The sequence below is a fragment of the Plectropomus leopardus genome, chromosome 19, assembly GCF_026936395.1.
Source record: "Plectropomus leopardus strain MGB_pleo_1.0 chromosome 19, ASM2693639v1, whole genome shotgun sequence".
NCBI classification, from domain to species: Eukaryota; Metazoa; Chordata; class Actinopteri; order Perciformes; family Serranidae; genus Plectropomus; species Plectropomus leopardus.
Window position 1 is genome coordinate 25,624,191 of NC_142194.1, and position 22,621 is coordinate 25,646,811.

Sequence of the window (22,621 nt, forward strand, 5' to 3'; positions counted from 1 at the left end):
GCTAGATGTTTACGTTTAGGGGCACATTTTGAAGTGCAGGGCTGTGTACAGAGCTGCTGTTTTCTTGTCAAGTTAGGAATGACAACGTGTTGAATATACAGTATATATTTGTTGGGGACTATTTTCAGCGGTGGATTAATCCATATTTGGTGCTCTGATAAGGTACAGGGTAGATTTTTTTAAAACTACATTTAAAAAATGAAAGTAATTTTTTTCCCCAAATCATGCTACATCTTGATAAGTATTTTGAGCAAAAGGATAATGAATGTGGGATTGTGTCAAAATAAACTACAGTTTTTGAGTTTATGGTAATGGAGAAACATGTCACCCAGTGCAACAGTTTTGTTCATTGATGTATTTTTAATAGTTTTTAAGCAACATAGGAGCTCTGTGGTGCAGAGGAAGAAGATATATCAGGCTATGGATACACAGACTCATTTTAAGTTAAAAATGAAACGAAACAAAATCCTTTGCCTTTGTGGTTGATAGTTATCTACTGGTGCTGGTATGTGCCTTCCATCTGCAGTCTCTAATTTGAGAGACGTGAACATTTTCAAAGAGCTGTGCAATTACGTGCATCACATTCATATATGGGTGCCGTGATGAAATCTTGCTCGACCTGCAGCTGGCTTTCAAGATTAATCAGTCCAAATCATCAGGAGCACAGGAGCACTTGTACTTTGTTCAAAGGATATGGTTGAAAAACACAAAAGTAACACACAGTGACATTTTAAGAGTTTTTAACAGTTTTTTCCCCTTAAAACACCAAAACAAAGGAATAACTAATCATAAATTATAGTGTTTGGCTGTAATGACACTCAAGCTTAATTTCCTTGAAAGGCATGCAGGGAGCTCAGCTGCAGCTTATAGAGGAGTAGTGAGATGCATTCTTGCATTTCAACAGAGCTGCTGGGCTCTTTTCCGTGATTGGAGCCATCACTTCACAGCTCCATGCCTGTCAGGATACGGTTAAAACATACCTTCTACACCCAAACTGATAAGCATCTCCTGCTTCCCTCTGACGATGTTACTTGGAGTAGTTGGGGGTAGCATCATTCAGCAACCATTCTTTTTGCTTTTCATTTGTTAATACTCTAAACATATTTAGTTTAGTTTAGTTCTCTGTATTTTATATTTAAGTTTATACCTCAAAGAATGTGTTGATGTCAGCAATATATGTAAATTAAAAACTTGGAACAGTGTTTTTCAGCAACCATGAGTTTAATGATTGAGAGGGCAGCTGCCTGTTAAAATGGAGCACAGCAGAGGCCTGCATTCCCATATTAATTACCCAGTCAGCCCAGTACATTTCTGCAAACCATGGACACAAAGTCAATAGTAGTTACGTCATGTGTGAGCCTCGTGAGTCAGTGTTAAAACACCGCAGCAATATGACGAACCTACGTAAGTGTTTGAGCCGACATGATGCAGATGTTTTGCAACCTTTTTGCTAAAGCTGTGGATCACACACAAATGCAGGTTGACAAATCCTGCATAAAGATGTATTACTTTTGTTAAGCTCGGCTCAGGCAAAAATTTGTACTTTTCTGTACTTTTAATTTATTTTAGTTTTTTAGTTTTAATTTTTATTTAATAAAGAATTATGTAATGGTAAAATACGTTTTGGTGTGAGTTTGTTCTAAATCAATACAGATAATGCACGCTTTATTGAACACATATCAGAAGGTATTTAATGAATTATCTAGGTATTTATGACATCAACACACATAACTGAATCGATATCGAAGCAACTGGATCAATATCGAATCGAATCAAAATCGAATCAAATCAAAATGTGACCCAAAGAATCGAAATTGAATTGAATTGTGAGGTTCTTGACAATACCCAGCCATAATTCTATATATACTATAATGTATCGCATCAGCATTTTTATAGTTCTGTAGTTACGATTATTGATTATTTCCAACGGCAATTGTACCAGCAAAACTGGTTATTTTTAGCAAGTTATCAGCATTTCCAGCTGCGGTCTGCCACCTAAACAGGTTGCTTTTTAGCAAGACGTCAGTGGCATTTCCAGCAGCAATTGTGCCTCCAAAACAAGTTGTTTTTTAGCATCAGTTGCATAACCTGCAGAGATTATTCCACCAAAATGGGTTGTTTTTTAGCAAGACATCAGCTGCATTTCCAGCAGTGGTTTTGCTTCCAAAACAAGTTGTGTTTTAGAAAAACATCAGCTGCATGACTGATTGTTTTTGTGTGAGATGTAAGCTGCATTACCACTGGCAATCGTACCACAAAACTGGTTGTTTTTCAGCAAGACATCAGCTGGATGTCTAGTAGCAATTGTTTTAAGCCAAAACATGATCTTTTTCTTGCCATATTCAAGTGGTTTTTGTGTCTAAACATAGACACAGCAAACTTAAATGTTGTTTAAAGGTAAACTTTTAATAAATATGCTTACATACAAATGTTGTACATCTATGGTTGACAGAAACATACGCTGCCAACATTTAGTGTGGCAATTGGGTTAACTCAAAAGTGTCCTTGATTAGGCCCTGCCTGACATCATCAGGGTTATTTTTTCAAACATAAGAAAGCTCCTCCAGAGCCACAGAGGACATTGTACAACTGTTTGCACTGGCAGCTCATGAGGAATGAATTGAACTTTTTGCAGAAAATTGATGGAGTTCCCCGCCAGCCTTTGCAGTGGTCACACAGATTATAAACAAGTCCTTTTTGGTGTGTGCAGTGGAAAATCACAGCAATGACGACCTACCACCAAAGATGTTGCCATTTAAAATGCTATCTTCAGAATTGCACTTTTGAGAGGCCTTGTAGAACACAATCACAGCATAATTAAGATTAGGGCGGCATTATTTGTTTGATTATACTGTTCCCAGAGCATTATTTACTCTATTGTTTAGTCTGTGTCTGTACGGAGCCCTGAAAATACAGTAAAGTTTACACTGGGGCTTTTCCTGTGAATCTTACTGTGTCATCCAGATAGAATCAAGCCAGTCGGAGAGCTTTTATCTGTGTCACTGGGGCATGTTGCAGATTATGTGTTTTGTCTGTCTCTCGGATGGAGCAAATGAGATGAGAGGCTGCTGTGAGCAAGACACATCGGGAGTCAGTGATTTCAAAGTTCAGGTGGTGGTACTTTGCTCTCCTGATGCCTCTGGGAGCCTGATGTTTCCTCCAGAGGGTTGGAAGAGGAAGAATAAAGAGTGCCTTTGTACACGATTGGAGGGGTGAAAGGCGATCTGTGTGTCTTTGAGGGTAGGCATGTTTTCACATTTACTGTCGCTTTCGCAGTCTCCTTCTTATCTCACAATAAGGCCATTATATGCGTTACTCTGTGCGTGCATGTTGTGGACTTTTGTGCAGGTGGACGGGCAGCCCAGCTGACTGCACGGCCCATGTCCTTTGTCGCCCACTCATGTCTGGTTGTGACGTACAGTAAAAGGTCACAACCTGAGGGATATGTCGACGTACTTGTGGGGAATCAAAGAGATTGCTTTGTCTATCTTCAGTGATGCAGCTGCCTCTCCCTCTCCAGTGTGCGGTAATTTATAGCAGTTGGCTTGATGGGGGTCTTGAGGCCTTCAGTTCTGATATCTTACAACAGCCCCGTGCTGTTTGTGGTTTTATTACATGGTCGTAAAGCAGTTCTACTCCGCCACAGTGCTGTACAGGGTCATCACAATCTCTGAAGATAAAGCTTAGTCCTGCCTGCCCTGCGGTCTGTTTAGTTTATACCAGATGTTTTACTGGAGATGTAACATCAGGTAGCGCCACAATGATGATGATTGTCGTACGTTCAGGTGATGCTTTTTGTATTTTCTTAAGTACCTTCAGTGATTTGAAGCCATGCAGATAGCTTTGGTTTTATATATCCAGATTGAAGACTTTTGTCGGTACAACATTTTACACAGATGGAAGTGAATTAAGTTTTGTTTGTGGTACTCACAGTATAAATTCAACAGCAGCATCCCCTTTACCTTGGATGGTCTACGGCATCAGCAGCAATAGCTTTTATAGGAGCTATTTCTTTGATAGAAAGTTGTAAATATGTTTATTTTTAAGTAATTTGAAGAGAGAGATCTGGAATACTTTACTCAGTCTGCTTCCCCCTTAACCTGGTCCCTGATATGCGGATGGATGGATGGATGGATTTTCAAAGATGCAGTAGTATTTTTTTGTTCTTCACAGGTGGAGGTTAACACAACAATCTTCTGTTAGCACAAAAACCCAACACTGACATAAACTGCAGCCCAAAAAAGTAGCTCCAAAACTTATATTTGTAAGCAAGATAAAATATTATTCAGTGAACAACACATTTTTCATAGTATACACTTTCCACTTAAGTGTGATGTGAAAACGCTGTGCGAGCATACGGAAAATCTATTTGCCAATTTTCTGCATAACAACAGTGCACACCAGGACCGGTGGGAATTGTCCACTTTGGGATTTCCATTGTCATTGTCATGCGATCCTAAATTTTATACTGTCGCTAGCTGTTATGGCTAGCCCCATTTGGTAACCAACATACAACGTTCAGCAAGTGTAGTGCTGCTACATTTATTTGTCATGTCCCAGCTGCTGGCTAATTTCAATCAATATATTGTCCTTTGTTACGTTACTGAGTTAGTCGCTGCAGCGTTTGTCATACAATATTGGGTGCTGAGAAACCAAATTGATAAGAAATTCCTCTTGGCACCAAGTTAGCTATGACCTGGAGGTAAGACATCATTTGGAACATAAGTTTTCATTGGCCAAACATATTTTTTTGCAGGCAGAAATCCGCTGAAATCGAGGTCCATCAGAATATTTTTCCCCTGCACGAATGTTCAATGAACCTATTCTTTTTATTAATTTCTTGATTTTTTTCAGACGAAAATCCGTACTTGGCGTGAAACAACATTTAAGCACCACCCTACAATAACAATGTGTTGTAGACCTAAGGATCTTTTTATTATCGCTGAATCGATCGATTATTTTTTCGATTAATCGATTAATCTATCGATTATTCATTATTTTTTAATATAATATATTTTTATTTATCTTATTAATTATTTTAGAAATCTTTTTTTTATTACTCAATAAATATAACAAATTCACTGAAAATAACATTTTAAAACTTGTCATACACTGCAGGGCATTATTCCCCAACAAAATAGCCCAGTCTGTGCCTAATCTGTGTTTTACAGTCTGATATAAAGTCTCTCCAAAATAAAATTAAGAGCTTGTTCCACTCAAGTAAAAGGAATGCAGTGCAATCTACAACAGTCCAACAAAACATCTTACAGTAAAATTAGTGCAATTTAAATAACATTATAACTTTTCTCTAACAGAAATAATTATAACTAGTACATTTTTTCTGCATCAAAATAGTCCAGCCTTAATTGGGCCTTAAGGCATACTGCTACCTGCTGATATGAGTGCTGTATTTTCATATTTATAAGCACATATTCCATTCATTTATGAAGTTATACAAGCTCCTGCACAAAATGCATTGTATCGGCAACTGATGACATTCTGTCCTCAGAGACACAGTCAGATAGCTTTGGTTTGAAAGGGAAGCAAGGAAATTGAGGTAAAACAAACACCCTTTTATTTCCTCATCTCTGTGACAGAGAGACCCCAGCCCTAAAGTCAATATTTAGACTGCATTTAGTAATTTAAAACAGTAGTTCAACATTTTGAACTATTGCACTTATTATTTGATCTCCAAGAGTGAGATAAGAAGATAGAAATCCCAGATAAGGTAGTCTCAATCTTCTCATCTGACAACATGCCTATAGAGAAGGAATTTCAGGTGCATTTTTCAGTTGTCTGTCTCACACACATTTCACAGAACAGAACACAGACTAAATTGCACATCTCTGCTTTGTCCAACTGTGTAAAAATGAAGACAAAACAATGTCTTCCACAGTATTAGAGTATTACTAGAGTATTTGTGGTGGTAGCTGGCAGCAGCTGTGTGTGTGTGTGTGTGTGTGTGTGTGTGTGTGTGTGTGTGTGTGTGTGTGTGTGTGTGTGTGTGTGTGTGTGTGTGTGTGTGTGTGTGTGTGTGTTCCTTTGTGCCATTCTGTGTCCCCTCTCTAAATTCTGAAGTTTTGTGGGTCCATGAATGCAGCATGGGAAGAGTTGTGTTTTTCCTCAGCAGCAGTTTGTCACTTATCACTAGCTGTCAATAATCATGTCACACTCTCTGTTTTATTGCATTAAATAACTAATTAAAACCAAACTTACCAGAAAACCAAACAGCGGGATCAGAACTACCATAACTGACAGAAGCTATTGTTGAGAAAAAATTATTTGACATGTACTTTTAGTTTTTAGTTTGGCTGATGTCCCATATGCTAAAAGGAAGGGGGCGGTGCTAATGACCTTTACTACAGCCAGCTACCAGGGGATGATCCAGATGTTTTGGCTTCAGGTGGGGGGAGCTGTCATGTTGTCCATCTTTATAAACAGGCATTGGTTAGAACATATACCAGCTGGTCTGGAGTTTGAGTTACTCTTTCGTGAGGGGAGATAATCACAACATTTACAGATACACTCCCTAGTTTTGTTTCAGTGCTCAACACGGTCCCCAAATGACCAAATTTCCTCCCAGCTCTCTGTTGCTGTTTCAAAACTCATCTGTTCAATTCGCTATAGTGACCTGGGAGGAAACTTTGGGGGTTTTGAACCGGCATCGGGATCTGAAACAAATCTGGGAGTGTATTGTAACGATGAATTTCCTGCTGTTGGTGTGAAATTGCCTGATTTTTGACAACTTCCTAATATGGTCAACCTCAAAAAGGGCCCAGATCGTGCTGCAGAGTCATGTGTACCTCATTCAAATGTCTTCATCTCTCTTGTACAATCTACACCTGGGCTGAGCAGGTGCCACGCCGTTTCTAATCCCGCTGATCTGACCTGCGTCATCACCCCCAGCACAAGGCTCAGACCAGGTCAACAGGGCCTGTCATCGCCCGGCCAATCAAACAGCCATGACTTTTACTGCTGGAAGCCGTACTCTGCCATCTGAAGACATTTAAAAGAACAAAAGCAGCAGATTTCAGCCCAGTCGCTGCGACCTGAATTATGTGAGCATGTGCGGTCAGTATGGTGGACTGACATTAGCAGGGGGTCTGATATGCTGCGTCTGCTCCAGAGGCAGGACCCGCAATTGTTTGGCTCTTGTTTTCCCCCTCCGACCGACACGGGGGGGATCTCACAGGATATAACTGCCCACGCCGCTGAGTAGACACAAGTGAGGAGACATCAGCTATGAGGCCACATCTGATTGCAATTTATGGACAATTATTATGGTTTCAGAGTGCAGCGGGGGGAAAAAAAAGAACGCTTTAAGCACATACAATTATGGAGATCAAACCCTGCAACCATTCTCAGCAATAATAGGCTAATTTTGTTATTTCCCCCACATAAGTCCAAGAGTGCTCCTAAGTAGAGAAGCTAGTGTTGAATCATTTAAAATAGAATAAATCTCATTTAGTAAAGTGCACAAAATCAATGTATAAACTCTCCCCGCCACAGATAAGTAGTCCAAATTGCGTTTATCCATGCAGTCTGGCTCAAACATCTTTACACTGTTAGTGCACTATGTTTTCTACAATTGTATTAGAGCCACAATATTTATTTTGAGGCTGGTTTGAGGCTGTGGAAAGAAGGAATTTAACAAGAAACAGATATGTGAGTGGGGAACTGTTAGAGACAGAAAGGGCTGTGCATGCACAAGGGGGTGTGGACAGTAGAATGCCAGAGGGGATCGACAGTGAAATTGTGTGTGCGTGTGTGTTTGAGTGTGTGTGTGTGTGTGTGTGTGTGTGTGTGGGACAGACAGTCAGTCAGTCAGTTGGGCTGCTGCTGCCTCACCATGGCTGTTCTCTCTGCAGAGGTCCTACGCTGGCATGTGAGTTTTTATTTTTTATCTTGTCTTTCTGTTTGTGCTTAACTTTTAAAAATATTGTGTAAAAAACATGAAGTTATGTGTTATTTTTAGTATCAGGCTGTTTCACATCTGACCCCACTCTTGGGAAGTTTTGGAGAAATTTAGCCAAACTTGCATTAATCATGAATTAAAGATGGTACAACTTAAAATAGTTCCCTGTCCATGTGTGTTAATTTGGCCTTAAAAATGTGATCTAGTTCTGTTTTGGGAGCTTTTGAAAACTTGCAACCGGTTATCGGCTTGCACCACATCAGTGAGGGTCGGTGCTGTTGCTTGTGAATGGCCCTGGGCTACATGCCATGTCAGACACACTTCCTGACACTGAGACATAGATAGGAGCTGGAGATAGCACAGAACATGACACAACTTGGAAGGATGCAGCCATGTTGAGAAACTAGTATTACATTTTTATTAGCAGTACAAAATGCAGCTTTGGCACGAGATTAGTGGAACATCAATGTGCTTTGAGTGATTTATTAAAAATAGATAATTCTCATTGTTTTGACTACTTGAACAGAATTTGATAGAATAACACAAGTTGCATTTAGGCACATTTAAAGTGAACACAAATGTAAACACAAATGATTATGCGGATATTGCTACCAGTGTGGGAGGAAGTATTTTCATCCATAACCGAAAAGTAATGGTTAGAGGACCCAGTGCAAGAAATAGTAATATATTTTATTATTATTATTACTAATGCATTAATGTGTAAGCAGCATTTTATTGTTGTAGTTAGTCGAGATGGAGCTCATTTTAACAGCTTTGTATTCTGTTGGATAGCTTATAAAAATGCATAATTTTTAAAAATGTATATTTTTTTATGTTTAAACCCTACTTTGTAAAGTAACCACTTCAGGTACACACTTAAGTCAAATGACTTGGACTCAAGTCAGATACAAGTCACAAAGTAGACTTAAGATGAAAAACATCAAAAGACTTTAAACTTGACTTGATTATAAACTGATGATAAATTTTGTCTGTTAAACCCTTATTTGTAAAGTAACTAGTAGAGGTGTAGACTCAAGTCACATGACTTGGACTTGAGTCAAACACAAGACACAAATTCAATGACTTTAGACTAACCGTGACTAAATAAAAAAAATGCTTTCAACTCAACTTGATTAAAATCTAGTAATACGTTTTGTACGTAAAACCCTTATTTGTAAAGTAACTAGAGGAAGTGTGTACTCAAGTCACATGACTTGGACTTGAGTCAGACACAAGTCATACATTTGATGACTTTAGTCTCAACTTGACAGAATCAATACTTTGAACTCGATTTGGACTTTAACACTAGTGACTTGTGACTTCACTTGGACCTGAGCCTTTTGTTTTGAAAATATTTGATAATTTGCCCCCAGCCCACAGATTTAAAAAGTATGTTATGAACCCCCCCCCCTCCAGTTTCAGACAGGACACAAACAACTATCTCCTGGGTGAAAGTCCAGCTTTGTGACCCATTCACCTCCCCTCCCTCCTCCCATAGACTTTCTCACTCTATGTTCTACGTCAGTTTCTCTCAGGGTCAAATACTGCCACCAACGAGTTTACACAGGAATTAGTTGAAAGCCCAGTTCTTCTCATGAAGACGCAAAAGGCTGCTTTCAGATTCCGTATTATATGAAAAGAGACATGACAAAGCGACATTTCTGACGACTTGGGAACGAAAACAGCTGTTCAAACATAAGAGTCAATGCTTTCCAATGAACAAACCTTTTGTTACGTGTTACTAAATTTCACATTTCTAAAATAAAGTTATTTAACCTTTTAATGTTAAATATACATAAACCATTGATTTGGTTTTTGTTATTTTTAATTTAAGCAGGATACACTATGGCCTCACTGAGATTTAAAATCTGTATAACAGAAGCAGTCATAATAACTGTAACCTAAAGGGCAGGGATACCCAACTTGCTTTGTTTGGGGGCCACTTTTGCAAAATAACAGGGGGCCAGGGGCCGCTTGCAGCCACCCCATACACATTTCTAGGATTTAGGATGTTTCTAGGATTAAAGGAAATTTCTAGAGATTTTGGATGTTTCTGGTATTTTAGGATGTTTGTAGGATTTAAGGACATTTCTAGGATTTAAGAGTGCTTCTAGGATTTTAGGGCATTTCTAAGATTCTTGGACATTTCAAGAATTTTAGGACTTTTCTAGGATTTTAGGACTTTCCTAGGATTTTAGGACTTTTCTAGGATTTAAGTACATTTCTAGGATTTTAGGGCATTTCTAGGATTTTTGGATATTTCAAGGATTTTAGGACATTAGGGGCTTAATGAGGACCTCTGTCAGGGGTACAGGGGATTCAACACTGACACTTTTTTTATAGCCAAGCTCTATTTTGGCAAATTATGTACACTAAAAGTAAAAAACAACAATTCCCAGTGTGAATTACTTTATTTTTATTGTGAATTTAAAAATGGTTGGGAGGTCGCCCAGTACCCTCCCAGGTGCCAGATTTAGCCCACAGGCCGTAGGTTGAGTATCACTGATATTGAATATAAAATGTACAAAAAAATGGAGTATATATTACATACATGGCAATCATTTTTGACAACTTCACTGTGTGTTCAGTCCTTGATGCTACTCTAGAAAAGCATCCCTGACTTCTAGCCAGGACTGTAAAACCAAGTGAAAGCAAAAACATAACACAAATTCCTCGAGTGTCATGAAAATGGCAGCGATGCGTTTTCGTCTCTCTGACCGGACATAGCAGACCCAGCCCTGGGTCAGAATACAGATAATGATGGTGGCTCTGGACATTCTTGCTCTAAATTGCTACCTGAGGAAAAAGCCAGAGGCATGCCAAATCCCCAGAGAAAGCAGAGGGTATGAAACGGCCTCGCAACCACACAAGTGCTGCCCTGAAATAGCAAACAATCTGCGGAGGTGACGCCCCATTTGTTTTCTGTCACAATGATATAGGCACTGTGAAACCAGAGGATAACGGCTCAGCTTCACATATGCTGCTCATATTTCATATTGTAGCAGACTGTTATTCTTTTTGCCGTTTCACTGAAATCCATTTTCTCTCTTTAGGCACGCATCGAGGAGCTGGAGGAGGAGCTGGAAGCGGAGCGGGCCATGAGAGCCAAGGTACGGTAACACAACTGTGAGGCAGTGTACAACATCTCCCCTCTCCCTGAATCAAACAAAGAGCAGATGAGCCTTAAATCCGTCTGTCAGGCTGCAGGGCGGATAAGAGGAAGAGGTTGTTTCTGGTGCAAAGAGCTGCTTGTAGATTGGAGGCAACATTGAAAAAGAGAAAAAAGATGAATCTGTTGGCAGCCGGTGGGGTACGTGTGTCAGTGCTCGCCTCTGGTCAGCCCAAATTATCTGCACCTGTGATAATAAACTCGGGGGGGAAGGACCTGGTGTTTCTAGTTAACATACAGGGCAACCCCAGAGGCGTAGAGGGACCCCAACATCCTCCTTGTTTCTTATTTTTCCCAATCTTTATACTACACACACACACCAGTGTACCCTCTGTTTCTCGTAATCTCCTCACCTTACTCATAAGAGCAAATCGGAAGATCGGCTTTGTTTTTTTTCTTTCCAAGACATCTTTGAAATGTAAAAATGTTTCAGAACAGCGTGCCTGGTTCATATAAAGCTAATCCTCCAAGGTGGGCGCCTTAAGTGCTTGTTGTTTCAAACAGGACACTCTTAAAGCGTGTGTGTATTTAAGCCACAGAACCTGGTCGCCCCTCTTAAGTCCTGCCTGGAGTTTCCACGTTACAGTAGGTAAAGGAAGAAATGCAAAGGAACATATTTCACCCCGAGTGTTGAATAGAGTGACAGCGGGCCTGAGGGTGTGTTTTGCACACTTTTCCCCACTCTGGGTGGCATTCCTAATGGTGTTGGCTGCCCCTACACCGCCACACAACCCCACCAGTCTCCAAAACCACAAGCGGGGAAAGAGGCAGGCAGAGACACGCAGGTCTTTATCTGTTCTGCAGCCTGCGTCTTCAAGGGAGCTCAAATACAACATACCTCTGCAGCAGACAGGCTCGCTATTGTTAGCCTGCTCCTCAGGTCGCACAGGGGAGATATCATCAGGAGATAGCGGCTGACAGACAGTACTATTTTCCATCCGATCTTCTCCCAACTGGAATGCCAGCCGCTCTTTAACACACACATGTACAGTGGAGTGATCTCACTCAGTCAGAAACACACGCACAATCACACACACAACTCAAATATGCAATTAATATCTTTGAATTTGATTCTTATCCTTCCCTCTGAAACACCATCAATCTTTTCAAACCTGGATAGACATCGCTTTTCTTGCGCTGCATCCAGACACATTTTACAAATACTTAAACCATTGACCCTGAGTTAATTGGTCTGAATCCTTCTGAAAAAATAAGGGGAAGAAAAGACAATTAGCAACTTGCTAAGATATGTCTAGCAAATTACACAAAACAATAGACAATTTAGACAACTATTTTAGAAAAGCTGTGGGAAAATATCAAGAAAAAAGTAATTATAATAGATATATTATAATTATATTGATGTTATATACTTTTTTAAGCACTTTTGGCCATTTCCTTGTTTTTTTTACCTTATTTTTTGTTGAATTTTTGGGAATTTTATCGTACATTTTACAGATTTTTGGAAGAATTATTTTTAAGTTACTTATTACCATCTACCTCAACTTGATGGAAGACTTGGATATTAACAGGTTTTCAATATGTGCAAATATCCCAGCACCAACCTTTTCATAAAGGTGAAGGTAGGAAAGACGGAGTCAAACAAATCTGCTACTGTTAGGAAACTGAAAAAAATACTATTTTGATGCAAAGACGCAAAACGACAAACAGCTCCAGCTGTTCTGCTTTATACTTTGACATGATAACGACATGCAAATAAATGGGAGTGTTAGTAAAATATTTATTTTCATTTGACATGTAAAAAACTTAGAGGGAATATTGTTGTTTTTTTCTGGAATAAGGGCAAAAAACACACTATTTGGTGCATGTAAACATATTCAGTGACACCATCTGACTGTCCACCTCATAATCATGTGGCAGTCCTTTTGTACCTTGAGACAATAGGCTGATGTATTTCAGTAGAAACAAGATATTTTTGACATCAAACTCTTATCAAACTGTTCACAACAAGGTCTGTGGGTTATCTTGAGTATCTGGGTTAGGATTTCTGGAAAGAGATATTGCTGAATTTTCAAATGTTTTTTTTTTTTTGGCACTACAAGCTGAGTGCCAACTATTCCAATTATATTGGAGAGAAGGCAGACATGTTTACGGCCAATATCTCCCAACACTCTGCAATTTACCAAAACAATCCAGATTGATAAATAGCAGTAGAGATAAAAGGAAAAATATGTATTTTTGAATGTGGGGTGAAATGTCCCTTTAATTGAGCTACTTCCATGTAGTTGTGGTAAGAGAAGAAACTCCATTGCACTAGAGGCAGAGGACATGGATGGATACTAGAGAGCACATATGCAAACATACATCGGCATGTGTGCACAGAGTGAACCGACACTCGCGTACTCCTTCACACTCTTGTGCAAAGCGAGATGAATCTCCTTCCTCCTGCAGAGCCTTCAGGGAGCACTGACCTCCTATTAGCATGTGAGAGGGAGTGAGTGGTGTTGGGTGGTGCTGATCCGGAGGAGCTGTTGACTCAGTCAGTGGTGCGGAGGAGAGTGATGAGTGAGCCGAGTGCTCCGCGTTAACCCTCGACACAGAGCCAGGTTGTAGACACAGAGGGTGGGGTTGAGAGGAGAGGGTGAGCTGGTGGACCCACAGGTTTTTCGGAGACTGAGCTGGGGGTGTGGGAGGGGTAAGAGGAGGCCCCCAGTGAGTATCATCTGTTTTCCCTTGTTCTGCCTGAGGTGTGTTGACGGCTGTGGCTCATTGCCGCTATCAGGGAGGCCAGAGACTCCAGCTTTTACAGACCAGTCTCAACATCTACGGCTGTCTTTAAACCAGCTGTAAAGGATCGGTGTAAAAACAACAAGTGCTTTTAACTACAGAGCGCTGGCTGTTTGTGCGTGTAATGGCCTAGCATTATAAACTCTCTCCATGTGTGCTGTACCGTGCTTGAGCGTGAGAAGGGTCTCTATGAGGACTTTGCTGAGGAGTTTATCATTCATACATATCTGAAGCTTTGTGCATTTTATTTGTTTTGCATGTCTGTGAAGCAAATGTAGATTGTATTTCTTTTCATGTAAGGTATCAAGTTTTATTATACTTTGCATTATACTAGGGCTAAATTCTATTATACTACGTTGTGTGGATTTTTTTGTGTGATCCAGAGGTATACTGACGATGCGCAGGGGTTCTCTAACTTAATAATCACAAGTCTGAATCTGATCTGCTCATTTTGAATGGACACCTGTTAGCAGACCCTTGGACTCTGACAAACATCATATGCTCGCTGGCTGCCAACGTTGCCGTGAAAAATGATGCCAAACAGAAAAACAATTACATTTAAGGCTTACCTCAGGCCAGGATCGCTGTAACAATCTCCAGATAAACAATATTCTACAATATTAACATTTTATTGATAAGCATAAATGTTGTTTTTTTAAAAGTAGGAAACATATACTGTCTGGACTTTGACGTCTGTTATAAAGTACTATGTTTTTGTACTGTACTTTTGAGATCACAATTTTGATTGCATTGTTATATTTGAGTCACTTAAAATTTTAGTGTTATACAGACAAATACTTTATCATAAAATAAAGCACATACATGCTCTTACCTCCTGCTTTTTAGTTAAAGCTGCAAAATCAGTATCTTTATGTGCCAGCGACAGTCTTGGCCAGAGGCATTATGTTCACGGGTTGTCAGTCTGTCTGTCCTTCTATTCTATTATTCTAACCTGATATCAGTAGAATACATGATCATAGCTCAAAATGCAAGGTCACTGTGACTCGGCGTCCATCTCATTCTCGTGAACACAATATCGAAAGAAGTCCTTGAGGGAATTCCCCCAAATTCCTGCACAATTCCACTTGGACTCAACAATGACCTGATTAAAATGTGGTGGTTGGAGGTCAAAGGTCAAGGTCACTGTGACTTCATAAACATTTTTTCAGTCAAAACTCAAGAATTCTTTGACCAATTTCTCAAAAGACAAAATGGAGAAGTGATATCAACATTGTCCAATTGGTCAAAGGTCAGCTTTACTGTGACATCATAATGCTTTGCAAAAACAGTTTTTGGCCATAAGTAAAAGAAGAATCCAATGCAGAAGTGCCCAAAACTGCATTGAATGGCCGCTTGAGGCTCCAAAGCAGAGTAAATCCTCATAGACCTACTTTGTTAAAATGCCCAACTTCACAAAAATAAAAATGTTTACAACTTGGTACAAAAAAACAAAACTAAAACAGTCTTGGTCTCTATAACCAATTCCAACATTTATGAAAACTATACAAAGTTGAATTTTTATTTAACTCACCTGTTAACGTTTTATTAAGGTTTAAAATTATGCTTAGTTAAGGTGAGGGCTGTTAGGAAGACACACTGTCTGTGAGACATCACTCTAGTCACATCTGCCCCTCACTCATCCACAGCTCCACCCTCTCAGCCAAAGTGCTGAATTTGAGGCTTCCACGCGACAGTCCACAAATCAATAGGTACTGTCAACGTAGCAACGTGGTTACAGTAGAGACCAAAAACAGAGCTAAAAGTGAGTGAATATTGACTTCTATTCATCAGGTGGACATAAATGTGTCTTCAAAAGGATGCAGTTTTTCTGTCTGCATGTATTAATAGGAAAAAGGTTGCCACAGTGTTAGCCATAACAACTTAAAAAGGTGATAATATGTCAGTCTGGTATTTACAGCTTGTTAAGCTGCCTTGAACTAGCCAACAAAAACAATGAATGCAGCTTTAAGGGTCATTAACAGCTTTGTAGCCAGTGAACAGAGCACTGGGTAACTTCCAGAGGAAACAGGAGTTCACAGATAATATTTGGACTGTGTGACAGCAGCTAACCTCTGTATTGCTGTGATCGGAAACCAGTTACTCTCTCGACCTCTGAACTCGGGAAAGATCGCTTCCCCTTGTGGGCTGTCAATCCCGCTGATCCCCTGGTGGGCAAATTATCCTGTCAGATGAGGTGGGAGTGCTTTAGAGTTAGAGCAGATGAAGTACTCTGCCTGAGGTTTAATACAGTGGAGGTGTAACATAACATACACATTCACTGTATGTTAATAAATATTTGACGCAGGGTTTTGACTCACTTTTTGCGAAAGGACTTATTATACCATAATTTGTTTTCTAGTGGAGTGGAGATTTACACTTTCCCGTGACTCCAGATAGAGAATCAGTCCACATATGGATAAATTCCTGTCTTTTTCATTTATTTTTGGTAATTTTCTTGTACTTTCAACTATTTTCTTGCTAACGTTTAGGTAATTTCTTCTTTCGTTGCTCAACGCTTTCGTCCAAATATTTTTGAAAGAAATCAAGCCAATTTCCTCAGGTTTCAAAAGATCAATGGTTAAGCCCAGAATAATATTTAAAAAATAGTTAAATTATTCTGATAATTAAGTATCAACTTGTACACTGTATGTTTATTGCCAATATCGAATTGCTCTGTTTTTTTGGCAGGTTGAGAAGCAGAGAGCAGATCTAACCAGAGAACTAGATGATCTCACTGACCGACTGGAGGAAGCAGGAGGGGTCACCGCCTCGCAGGTAAACTATATACATTTTAACAGACATACACACACACACACACACACACACACACACACACACACACACACTGTATACCATTACACTTTTTATACCTGTTCAAGATTTAGATTATACACTTACTGCTTTAGATGAGAAGTTTATACCGCTCTCTGCATAGCATGAAGAACTGACCTTGAGCTACGTCCAGTCCCCTTGATTACTGTTGTCAAGTCTGTCTAAACATAGCATAGAGAAGATATAGCAAATTTTTCACGGGCGCAACCCACATACTCAGCTCTGCTGCTCATCCCACAAATGCATGTTCCTTACAAATGTGGCACCATTTAAAAGGGAAATAAACAGGCTTTCCAACGTTATAAGATTTATTACCAAGAAGCTCTGTTACAACAAATAAATAATCTACCAAACACAAATTTCCTTACTTTTTGTGCTTATTTTCACAATAGAAAGTAGTGAGAAGACAACTATAGGCCCATACATCTGAGAGCTGTATTAACAGTATAAGCTCTGGGGTCCAAATTCAAGCATCAGACACCCCATGTTGACAATTCACATGACGGACAAATATATACAGGAATTACAATGAATGTATCTTATCTGTATTGCTTATAAGCCAAATAAGTTGTTATAGTTTAGATATCGGCAAAAATCCAAAGTTGTGCATCACTAATTAACATATATATATTTAGCATACGTATATAAGTTCTACACTACCCCACTGCACAGCCTTAAATACACAACCTGACATGCAGCCTGTGTGTGATTTACAGATGGAGATGAACAAGAAGCGAGAGGCTGAGCTGCAGCGTCTAAGGCGAGACCTGGAGGAGACCTCTGTCCAGTCAGAAGCCCTGACTGCGTCCCTGAGGAAACGGCACAGCGACGCCATGGCAGAGCTGAGCGAGCAGTGCGAGTCTCTGCAGCGGACAAGGGCCAAGCTGGAGAAGGAGAAACAGAACCTTAGGATGGAGGTGGACGAGCTGGCCACCTCTCTGGACAACATGCAGAAAGCCAAGGTCAGGAAGTTTGGTCACATTTATTAGGATGAACAATGACTTGCTTTCACTGTCACAGTGTTTCATTTTTAATATGCTAGTAATGTTAAGTTTACTTGTGAATGCAACATAATATGTGTGCGTGTGTGCCTCTGTGCGTGCGTGCTGCAGGCGTCCTCAGAGAGCCAGATGAAGAAGCTGGAGGAGCAGCTATCAGAGGCCAACAGAAGAGCAGACGACCTGCAGAGGGCCCAGACTGAGCTCAGTGTGGCCAGGAACAGACTCACAGGTACTGACAATCATTTCTCCTCATGTTTGGAGGCAATTACAGCTGGTCATCTAACACACTCAGGTGCAGTTTCTTTTGCATATTATTGATAGATACTGATGACTTAAAAAGCAATAGTTTATTTCATGTAGTAGCCCAGAAAAGGCTGACTGCAAAAACAGTTTGACCCAGTGTGCCTTAGTCCTGTCCTGGCAATGTTCTCTAACCATCTCACACTTTATAATCGCTGAATAAAATAAATGTCTCTAGGATGTTACAGTAAAAGGTTCGAAGATGTCATAATGATAACCAGGTGCATTATGTTTTCGGTCTGTCGCCAGTCTGTCCCCAGTGTGTCCCATTCTTGTGAAAACAATATCACAAGAACATGTTGAGGGAATTTCTTCAAATTTGGCACAAACATCAACTTGGATTCAAGGATGAACTGATTAGGTTTTAATGGTCGTACATCACTGAGACCTTGCATCCGTCTCATCCTCATGAACACAACATAACAAAAACACTTTGAGGAAATTTCTTGAAATTTGGCACAAACGTCCACTTAAACTTAATGATGGACTGCTTAGAATTTAATAGTCATAGGTCAAGGCCTTGACCTTGCGCCTGTTACCTTTTCCTGAATGTGATATCTGAAGAAGGCGTTGAGGGAATATCCTCATAATTTGCTTAAACATCCACTTGGAATTAAGAATGAACTAATTAGAATTTAGTGGTCAAAGTTAAAGGTCAGTGAGACCTCACAAACTTTATTTTTGCCGTAACTCAGGAATTCATACGCTAATTATGACAACATTTCACACAAATGTCAAACGGGATAAAATGAAGTAATATATCGTAAAAATAAAAGGTCAACTTCCCTGTGACATCGTGATGTCCTGCAAAAACACTTCTCCGTCGATTTCACAGTGGCGGAACTCAGAGACAGTAGGGGAGACATTTGATCAGATGCTGAATCTTGAAACTATGCCGATTGTATCGATCTTCTGTGCTGCTGGTGGGACGATGTGTGTGAAGCATCCATATTTTCACAGACATGATTGTAAACTGTAACTGCAGCTTGCCCGGCTGGTGGTGGCACACAACTGCAAGGCGGTACTTCTAGTGTTTCTACTGAACTACACCTGCCAGCTAAGTTGTCGCACAGAATGAAGTTTGTATCCATTCATGGACGAGAGGCTCATGCATGTGAAAGAGCAAGATTTAAACATTAATCTGCGACTGCAGCTATCTCAGAGGAGCTAGCTGTGAGAGGAGCTAGCAGTAGATGGACCCTTCTATGTGATGACAGTTGGTGGTTGTAGTTCCCCTTTGTTAGTTCTACACACTGAATTTCAGTGTGGACATTGAATATTCCAATAAACTTTGTTTACAAAAACCACAGGACCACTTTGAAAGTGCATAGCTGAAGTGTTAGTATCACTCTTCCATACAGTTTGGGGATTTGCAAGTGACAGATGTTAAAAATGAATGGCTGAGAGGATATCATGACTTTTATTCTCTATACTTCCCATCCTTCACAACTCAGTAGTGTCTCTTCATTGCCCAGAATCTACATGTCAAAGCCAAGATTGTTGTGGTGATCACAGTACTTTTTAATTACTTGAAAGGGCTCTTCCGAAACACATATTGCATTGTACAACTGCATGCACTAGTTGAACTGCTCATGGTTAGTAAATTGACTGTTATATATGAAATCTGTTAAAAACATGACTTTTACCTTGTTTCCAATGGCAAGCCAATCTGTTTTTTCACCACAGAGCAGTGCACCAGTCACAGATATGAACAGGGCTGACTGGAAGATGACTCATTGATGCTCCATTTAGTTTTGCTACTCCATAAATCTTTTCCAGTGACGTACATGATGAAATTGACATCTGCTGTTGTAACCAAACAGAGATAATAACGATCACAGCGCAAAAAAATTGCATCTTATGTTTGTTTTCTTGTGTATTGCTACAGAACCTGGCATATGAGTTGGTGCTTAACACCTACTGTATGCTACAGTGTGATAATCAGTGTCCTTGTGTGTCTCATCAGCCGATAATGCAGACGTGAGTCGACAGATGGAGGAGGCAGAGACCAGAGCCAGCCAGCTGAGTCGCTCCAAGACTCTGCTCCAATCCCAACTGGAAGAGCTGAAGAAACAGCTGGACGATGAGGTCAAGGTCAGTGCGCGTGTGGACTCAGAATAGAAGTCTTAAAAAGACATATCCAGTCTGCAAATAAATTTTAAAAAATCCCCTGATCTCTACTCAAAGTCCTATATTCATGTGTTTCTGGTGTGGCTGCCAGTGTAAGCAGGCGGTCAGCAGCAGTCTTAGCTCAGTGCGACAGGAGTGCGAGGTGCTGAAAGAGCAGCTGGAGGAGGAGCAGGAGAGCAAGCAGGAGCTGCAGCGCCTCGTCTCCAAACTCAACAGCGAGGTGACACACTGGAGGACCAAACACGAGTCTGACACCATCCAGCATGCCGATGAGCTGGAGGAAACCAAGTACGTTGTGCTGATACTGGCTGTCATTTGTTTGCATTTGGCGCTTTAAATGGATCTCAGTGGTCCAAAATAATGTGTGTGTCACAGGAAGAAACTGGCAACCAGACTTCAGGAGGCTGAAGAGGCTGTGGAAGCTACTCAAGCCAAATGTTCCTCGCTGGAGAAAACCAAACAGAGGTTGCAGGGAGAGGTGGAGGAGCTCTGCATGGACCTGGAGAAGGTAGGAGAGGAGACATGACGTGTGTTTCCATTGCGGGAACTTGAGGCAAAACTTAGGAGGCGGGAACATTTAAAGGAATGGCCTCTCAGTCGGTCCTCTCGGCCTTTGTCTCCATTGCAGTGTAAGTCCCCGATAGGACCCACTGGACTCTGGAGTTGACATAATCCTCCTTTGTTGTCTTTGTTGTCCTCTTCGTCATTGTCTTCTTCTAGGTTTTGTGCTGCGTGATGTCAGAAGGTTTTGATTTGGGAAGGCGTTCTACAGACTTTGTTGTGTTCATGTCCTTAAAGGTAGTAAAGTGTGAACAACATGGAGGCTACAAAGAAGATGGGTTGCATTTTAATGCAAAGAGCATTTAAATAGGAGGTTGAAACAGTTTCTTTTGGGGGGGGAGCTTTTGTTACCTTTAATGGACAGGACAGTTTTTAAGCGTGAAAGGGGAAGAAAGAGAGAGGGCAACATGCAGCAAAGGGTTGAGGCTGGAATCGAACCTGTGGCCACTGCGGCGAGGTAACAACCTCTGTATATGGGGCGGCACTCTATCCACTGAGCCACCAGGTGCCCTGATAACTGCTTTTATACGTGAATTAATGAAAAAGTCTCTTACATATGACCAAACATTGACTTTGCTCATGTTTATGCATTTATGAAGTCAAGTCAGCAACTCGTGTTATAAAATTATCTCAGAGTTGAAGAGTTGTTTTTCTGACATGAGAGGCCATTCATGTGAATTATCCTAGTGGGAAAGTCATGATTCCTTATATGAACGAAGCATTAAAAATGGTGCTTATAGTTTTTTGGGGCCACACTGAAGTTCCCACCCCAAGGCAGGGACTTGTTGTACTCCTGTAAATGTTCTCAAATTGTCCTACTGTGGTGGTTCCTGCGGTGGAGACACACCAATGGGCGACACCCTGTAAAACTACCCCCAAAGTTCCTGCAGTGGAAACGGGCCTACGTTGTATGTGTGTTGCAGTGCAATAAATTTACTATGTTGTTATCTTGAGCATGTGTTCCCTGTCCCAGGCCAGCAGCTGCGGTCAGGCTCTGGATAAGAAGCAGCGGGTCCTGGAGAAGCAGCTCGGAGACTGGAAGCAGAAGTGTGAGGAGCTGGTGGCCGAGGTGGAAGGCTGCCAGAAGGAGAGCAGGCAACACGCCAGCGAGCTCTTCAAACTCAAGACAGCCCATGAAGAGTCACTGGAGCAGCTGGAGGCCCTACGCAGGGAGAACAAGGCCTACCAGGGTATGAGAGTACACATATGACAGGGAGGGATGGTACCTTGGGCAGGTTCTGAGGAAAAGTTGAATAGTAATCAGGGTCAGGCTCATGCACAATTCATATGTATTTTTACAAAAGGTAACGCACCAGAATTTGTATAAAACCTCTGTCAAGAAGTCTGTGATCACATTACCAATGCCCTTACGAGAAGAAAGTAATTTAAGGAGCAAAAGTTGGCTAAAGGAGCCAGGTTCTCGTGCTGGATGGTTTAAACAAACACAGGACTTCCACCCAGCAGGCTGGTGTTTGTGTCTCGTGAAACCAAGTAAACTTTAAGTTTATTTAAGGTACATTGTCACCGTGTCTCTTGTGTCTTTTGTTACGATATGTATATAACTTTACTTGAAGAAGGTGATGTGACAGGTCCGAACTGTTTTACATTTTCTAAACCTAACCTACATATCTATAACTTAACTTTACCTTAAGTTTGTCATGTTAAATACGCAATTTCATATCAAGCATGTAGGCGTAAAGTAGATTGCGTGACAACACCTAACCACGTTTATTTTCCTAAACCTCACCTTTGTCACTTTACTTACCTAAACCTAACCTTAGTAACTTTACCATAAGCACTTCAAATAAATTATGTAACTTTACATAAGTACATAACTTGACAACAGCCAAACTTGTTCCCTAACCTAACTTATGGGACTGCTTGGCTAAATTTAACTGAGTTAACTTTGCCTTAAGTAGGTAACCTTATCTTAACTTTGTGACATTAAGAATGCAACTTGATGTAAAA

At 40.5% G+C, this 22,621-nt stretch overlaps 1 protein-coding gene across 3 annotated transcripts in view; it reads left to right on the forward strand.

Annotated features, from left to right (window-relative positions):
• The window catches only part of LOC121959152 (putative uncharacterized protein MYH16), a 69,030-nt gene that overhangs the window by 36,321 nt on the left and 10,088 nt on the right, over positions 1–22,621 (forward strand). For all 3 annotated transcript variants that reach the window (XM_088069640.1, XM_088069639.1, XM_088069641.1), the window contains exons 7-14: positions 10,969–11,025; positions 16,518–16,604; positions 17,378–17,623; positions 17,774–17,891; positions 19,929–20,056; positions 20,184–20,380; positions 20,468–20,600; positions 21,627–21,843. In XM_088069640.1, the coding sequence (XP_087925766.1) occupies positions 10,969–11,025; positions 16,518–16,604; positions 17,378–17,623; positions 17,774–17,891; positions 19,929–20,056; positions 20,184–20,380; positions 20,468–20,600; positions 21,627–21,843 (1,183 nt within the window). The remainder of the gene's footprint in view (positions 1–10,968; positions 11,026–16,517; positions 16,605–17,377; positions 17,624–17,773; positions 17,892–19,928; positions 20,057–20,183; positions 20,381–20,467; positions 20,601–21,626; positions 21,844–22,621) is intronic.